The following is a 7,500-nucleotide window of genomic DNA, read 5'->3' as shown; positions in this document are numbered from 1 at the left end:
TTCGACCCGCGGTGGCGCTCCGTTTGCATGCAGTAAATGGCAACACTGAAAATGTTTCACTATAATACACACTGCGGAAGATGACATACTCACACACATACACATACACACAAACACACACACACACATAAACACACACACACACACAAACACTAACACACACACACACACTCAAATACTAATTGGAAAATATCATTTAGAAGCTCACACATGTCTTAATCTTCTTATTCAGAGAAGTTTTGTCGAAAAAACTGTCAAGCCAAGTTTAAGGAGGTTAAACTCAAGCCTGGCTGGATTTTCAAAAACGCTCATTTGATTGACTATGGCTTGTGACTTCATATGTAAATAAAAGTCTTTACTTGATCTATGTTCTCTTGTAAACTTTATGATAGACTTTTTGAAAGAACTTTCGGTAAAAAAAAGCGAAAATAAGTAGTACGCAAACATGCAACCCCTCCCCACCCTCTGTAATAATCACCTACGGCTTGCCTGTTCGTTGTACAATCTTACTTGATTTCAAGTCCAAAAATAAGTTGTGCCATATATACAGTAACAGTTCTAGATAAGTCACCTATTTTTGTCTTTTGTTTTCCAAATCTTTTTGAAATAACTGTCGAGGACGGCGATACCCCGTGGAAGCCATTGCTTTTGTTTACATATGACGTCACTCTCGAGCTTGACCCTATCTCAAGACACAGTCGACAGGACTTGATTAAAACCAAGCGCGCTTTTGACGTCATCAAGGCTACGCTCAAGATTTGACTCGTCAAAAACAGGTAAGTCGTGCCCAGACTCAAGTCCAACTCAAGATTTAACACGATGAAAATGAGGCTTAACGTTGTTTTCCCGCTCGTTTTCCACGAGTTCCGTCAGTTCGCATTGACTTGCTTCTCTGCTTTAAATTTAGCCTAGAGCTAATTTTAGTCCTCAGTCAATTAATTGATAAGAGGCTTCAAGTGCCTCAATTACATCTATAGCGCCTTTCAATGTCATTTCTTACACCTAGCGAAATTCTTCTACACAACCGAGGTTGTTGCTAGCTCTGGCCGTCTAGCGGGTTGGGGAAACCTTCGCTAGTTCAGCAATCGCCTTATTCTTCAATCAATTCTTCTCTTTTCTTTTCCATACTCCATAGCTTTCGAAACCACTTTTTTTTCAGAATAAACTATGAAGTTTTAGAAGATGCATGACAAGCAAACTTGGTTCTTCCATCATGGTTCTTCCGTATCATAACAACTAGTTGGTTCTTCCGTTTCATAACAACTAGTTGGTTCTTCCATCATGGTTCTTTCGTATCATAACAACTAGCAAGGGGATGATGACTTTAACCGTGTTGCTTTGTCAAGTGAAAACGTGTCCCCGTGTGTTATGTGTACGGGTGTGCTGCATATGATTATTTTTTCCCTTCCTTACACGATTTCACTCCGTTCCTTGCTGTTCTGGTGAACATACATATATATATATATATATATATATATATATATATATATATATATATTATATATATACATATATATATGTATTATATATATATATATATATATAATTATATATTTATATATATACATACATACATACATACATATATATATATATATATATATATATATATATAAAGATAGATAGATATAGAGAGAAAGAGATAACGAGAGAGAACACCCCCCCCCCCCCACACACACACACACACACATACACACACACACATATATATATAGAGATAAATAGATAGATAAATATATGCATATATATATTGTGTGTGTGTGTGTGTGTACATATCACACACGGTCGATGATAGTCAATTCAATTATCATCCCAATAATTCGGTCCTAACGCGAAGTGTTCTTAGTATGGCATCGGCCGCAGAACACTCACTGCCGGTCCTTCAATGCAAGGCTAAGACCCCTAGAGCCGCCCTTAGTACCATAAGCCGGATTAAATCTGTTTCTAATTTCATTCAGTATGTTTGAAATGGTCGTGCTGATGTTTTACTTGTCCGTAGAAGTTGTATATTGAAAACTATATCGATCTAGACGTTTCATGTAGTTGTAGTCAGGAAGGTGCTGTGAAATACAGTTTTTTTCTTAAAGTGTTTGGTCTTTTGTTTTTTTGTTGATTTTGATATTTAAACTAAGATGCGAAACCAAATTAATATGATTTACATTTCGAAATTGAATACCACTTGTTTTGCAGACATCTTGAATCCGAGAAAAACATATATACCTACATGATGTACAGCCTTAATTCAATGTAAAAAAAAAAACATCACAGTCATGAGTGACATTATTCCCATGTTTAAATGTTCGCTATAGCATTATATGATAGTCGTTTGCTTATCCTCACTTCCAGAAGAGCCCTTGTCAAGCTGACGAGAGAATGAGCTCTGACTTGACCAGGTTACAGGTGAAATGTTCGACCCTCGGCAATGAAGGGCTTCTGAGCAGGCAGCGACCAGGAGGACCCGTCTCACTCACCAGGGGGCAATTACCTCTCACCTGTTCTAAGCCAGAGCTATTGCAACAGTCCGGACACCGTAGAATCTTTTCGACGAAACTGCAGAAATATTTATGATTTATTCCCAAACGCTTCCTCATTGACGGTTCCGGCGTTTGAGTGAAGGATTGCTCCCGTTACCCAGTGTCTGCTGTTGATTTCGTTGGTAAATGTCGTGATGAGAAAAAGGTAAGGTGACACACATACGTACTGTTGCAGCTGCCGTCCATGATCAGCACTTGTTTGGTTGCTTTTTGCCATAGAAATATACTTACTGTATGTACACAGATCGAACTGAACACCCTTATTGAAAATCTAAATAGTTGAGAATACAAGTCCAAAGCCGGACATCTGAAAAGTCTTAACTTATTTCGAATAGATGATATATATATATATATATATATATATATATATATATATATATAATAAATTTTGTCATGTTTCTTCTTTATGTCAGAGTATTAGATAAAAGTAATGAAAAATGGAAAGATTAGACACAGACGAAGCCAAAAAGGAAAAATCAAAGATATGGGAGAGCGAGCCCCTTTCAGCATAATGAGGAACCCCGATATTAAAGAAAATATATAATGCTTATGTAATGCTTGGGAGTTGTGCATAATATAGCCAAATGTGTGTTTTCCTTCGTATCTTTATTACGAGAGATAAGTTGTTATTCCTTATTAACCCAATTCTTCTTAAGAGATTGGTGCTGTTATCCTAAGTCTTCTGTCCCTTTTGAAAATGGAGACTTAATTCTATAAAAAAAAAAAAAATGGAAATCTAGATTTTTTTTTTCATATCCAAGGAAAGTAATACAAGTAATAAGAAAACATAAATTATATATTCTTTACACAGCTGTACAGTATATAAGGGTACATTTGGTCATAGAGGAAAATGTAAGGTGAATGCCTTGCCTTTAAGCACTAGCTAAGAACCAGCTGTTTGGCGGTACCATTGCACGCATAAGAACAATATCAACCTTTTTATGAAGGCAATTTTTGTAACAACCTGAAGTATCTACTCTCAAAAGCTCCCAAACATACATTTTTTGTCCGTGTCCACACTCAGAAATACGACTCTCTCTCTCTCTCTCTCTCTCTCTCTCTCTCTCTCTCTCTCTCTCTCTCTCTCTCTCTCTCTCTCTCTCTCTCTCTCTTTCTCTTTCTCTCTTTCTATTATCAGCGCAATAAATTGATTAAATAATTTCTCTCTCTCTCTCTTTCACTCATAGGTGTAATAAAAATATTAATTGATATCTCTCACTCTCTCTCTCACACATATACACAATTACATTCACATACACAAGAAATGTTATACACATTTATTACTACATAACCCGCTTTATACATACATACAAAAATGCATACATGCATTCATATGCAAACTGCTGTACAATTATGTACATTTAACTGAGAAAATCATAATACCTTATTCGTTTTAGTAACAAGGTCTATATAAGCATTTTGCTACGTAGACATTTAAAAACACATGTAATTGTAAAGGAAAAAATAATATAGATTCATGACAATGTTATCATCGAATAATTAAATTTGACCATCAAAAATAATGTTCAATTTCACAGACAACAAAAAATAACCAAAAGCAAACAAAACAACAAAGAGAAAATAAACGCACAAACACACACCCCCATACGATTCTTACCCAAACAAACACGCGCACACACTAGCCAACCCAACTTAAGTTACATAGAATCCTTGTTCCTAGCGATGGAGAAAGCTAACAAAGGCCTTAGCAAGCACTTTTTTTTTTCAGGGGCTCAGTTTTTCTTCCATGCTACAAGTGGATGTCACAGTATGCCAGGTACACCACACAATCAAAGGATACCACATGATGCCGACAAGTACCATACATAAAAGGATGTGACACATATCTATGAGTGACACACATCCCCAAAATGCCACATATCTGAAGATGGTGCCACATGATGATGCCACACATCACATGATGCCACCAAACACACACTCTACACTTCTAAGTGGTTATACTATATCTATACTTCGGAAGGTACGCGTTACCTGTCCTTAATTAATTAATTAACATGAAGTCATAATCTAAAAGTTTCTCTTTCTGAAATACATTTGGATTATTATAATTATTATATATGTATTATTTTTTTTTTTTATAAAATTGTTACATCACATAAATTAGCCATATTTCTCCTACGTCTACATTACTAAACAGTTATAACATCAAGAAAAATCAGCCTTTATCATAACAAAATCCTGTAAAATATGAATTCTTTATATGGTCACTAAAGAACACTGACTCTCTGTCTTTATACAGTCTTTGAAATGTACATTTATCAATTTGTCACGGCTAAAGTCGTATTTGCCTTTACATACTAAAATCACAGCACAAGCATATATATATATATATATATATATATATATATATATATATATATATATATATATATATATATATTATATATATATATATATATATATATATATTATTATATATATATAATATATTATTATATATTATATAATATATATATATATATATATATATATATATATATATAATATTATATATATATATGTATATTATATATATATATATATATATATATATATATATTATATAATATATATATAATATATATATATATATATATATATATATATATTATATATATATATATATATATATATATATATATATATATATATATATATATACATATATATACACACACATACACATATATGCATATACATATATATTTTCTTTTGGCTTGCATTCACAGCTTGATCGCCTAATACACCTCCTCTGAGGCTAAGGACAGCGATTAAAAACATTCACTTGCTCTACACCGGATGCAGCTTAATAACATTCAGTGTAGAGTCGAAATGGGCTGAAAATGTTGCGTGGGTTGCCAGCACTTGAGAGGTAGAGGGAGAAACAATCATTCTACATATTCGTCAATTTCATCAACTGTCACGAACAGTGGACGATCCGATCCGCCCAGAGAGTAGACAGAATGTATCCGTGTGACCATGACAACGAATGAATACATACTTTCTTGCTCACGCGACTTCGAAGAAAGACATTCTTCTAAATCATTCTATAAGCCCAGTTTAGGCACCACGATAGAGAAAACAGTCGGTATCTAACTCGCCAGCAAAGCAATTAACTATATCACATTGATCTCCTGTGGCGTCCACATGCAGCACATGACAAGAAACTCACCTTACATGCATCTTTGGTAGAGAAAATAAAGTATCAAGAATTGGAAAACATGATTACATCTGGGTTATATACATTTTGGAAACTTTGATAAAAATATCGATCTTTTAATATGAATAAAAACACATCTATAAATGTCCTAAGGGTGCTAACATGTATTCCGATTTGTAGGATTTCTATAGTAACTACATATAAACATCTTATCCATAGTTAATTATATCTCTATTGGCCTATTTACAGGGTATCCAAAAGTTTGGAAAAATACTGACTTTCAATAGGTAGTTATGAGACTTTTGGCACACACATTACATGGCATATCTTACTTAAAAACGAAAGAAAATTATGAATAAAAACTACTGCTGGCACTGACGCCCCAACCATAATGTAAGGCCAGTTCGAAAAGAAACTTTCTCCGGAACATTAACAGTCTACCAAGACCACACACACGCTCAAGTCATATATTTGCCTCCCATGGTGTTCCTAATGAGCTCTTCTCATTCGAGGAGAACCAATCTTCAGAGCACACCCCATGGGTACTTCATTCGAGAAAGGCTTATTCCTGAGTCATATACATTTTGCTCAGTAGTCTGTCTGTCTGATTCAGTTCTCGAGGGTCAGAGTGGGTAGCTCATATTTCTACCTGAAGCGTGCCTGTGCGAATCGAGAAAGCCAATCACAGTGAAGACACATGATACTTTGCCGTTGGAACCTCTGGGTAGCTAGTCAAAACACAGAAATGTATTATAATTCCCAATATCATGGTCCAAAAAACTCTGAACAGTCTTTTCTTCCCAGTGAGTATTGGGACTGATAAAAGAAGCATATCCACTGTGGAAGACACTACATAATTTCATGTGACACAACTTGATATGTTTTTAATCAGACCTACCTTCACAGTGGCTAAAAGATCTGGAGTCTTTCTAATATTCATATACAAGAACATGCCCCCGGGTGTCATAATTTCTCCTCAGAGGGACTTTGGGTCTCGATATCTTTGTGCTTCATTCCATCGTCTTTCGATGGCGATCTCTTTTTAAAGGAAAATGATTTGAATAACAAAGACCGGGTGGACTCGGCCTTTTTCTTTTGGTTCTTGGGGGAACCATGGTAAACTAGAGGTAACTTATCTGATGGCTTACATCCTTTGGTGCGGTTGAGCATTGGTTGTGGTTGGTTGTGTTGGGAAGCTCCGTCTGCTTGTGACCCTTCTGTTTCAACCAACAGGTCATCTTCAGAGCCCCCGGGAGTGTTCTCTGGAGTCTGTCGGTCGCCCGGGCCTGGCCTTCGGGGGCGACCGTTCTTTCGGGGAAGAACGTCGAGTGAGAGACTGAACCCTTTGTGCCTGAGGAAGGAGTTTGATGAGAGTGCACACTTTTCTGACAGTGTTGGTGATGGTTGAGCATCTGAGCATATGTACTGTTTTTTCTTTGGTTCTAAAAGCTCAAAAGAGGTAGAGGTTTTGATTTCAATTGGTGAAAAAACGTCGTCCGCGGCCGAGCCTTTGCATTTCCCCTTCGGTGTCTCTTTCCCATTCCCACTTATCATGTTTTCTTCACTCGGCAGCTTCTGGCCACTTACCCCAAAGCTAATTCTAGGTCGGGATATATGAAACGTTCTAAGGGAGCGATTTTTTCCGGGCTCCGACTTACTTCGAGTTCGTCTGAGTACCCCGTGCAGACCCCCGTGTTTATGACGAGTACTAGTGCCCTTGGCCGAACCATTAGCGCTTCTGTCCCTGTCACCTGAGGACAGGCGTTCAGAAAATATTCTAAAGCGAGCAAAGAGAGACGATTCCTT

At 36.2% G+C, this 7,500-nt stretch overlaps 1 protein-coding gene across 1 annotated transcript in view; it reads right to left on the bottom strand.

Annotated features, from left to right (window-relative positions):
- Positions 1-3,312: 3,312 nt before the first annotated feature.
- LOC122253535 (uncharacterized) overlaps positions 3,313-7,500 on the bottom strand; it is a 15,762-nt gene continuing 11,574 nt past the window's right edge. Inside the window, exon 6 of the mRNA XM_086537355.1 lies at positions 3,313-7,500. This exon is cut by the window's right edge and continues 513 nt beyond it. Within this exon, the coding sequence (XP_086393481.1) occupies positions 6,658-7,500 (843 nt within the window). The 3' untranslated portion in view covers positions 3,313-6,657.

This window comes from Penaeus japonicus, unplaced genomic scaffold, assembly GCF_977035675.1.
Source record: "Penaeus japonicus unplaced genomic scaffold, GWHDUDI00000001_assembly GWHDUDI00000005, whole genome shotgun sequence".
In the NCBI taxonomy this organism is placed as follows: Eukaryota; Metazoa; Arthropoda; class Malacostraca; order Decapoda; family Penaeidae; genus Penaeus; species Penaeus japonicus.
Note: the sequence above shows the minus strand (reverse complement) of the source record. Positions and strands in the feature narration are given on the sequence as shown.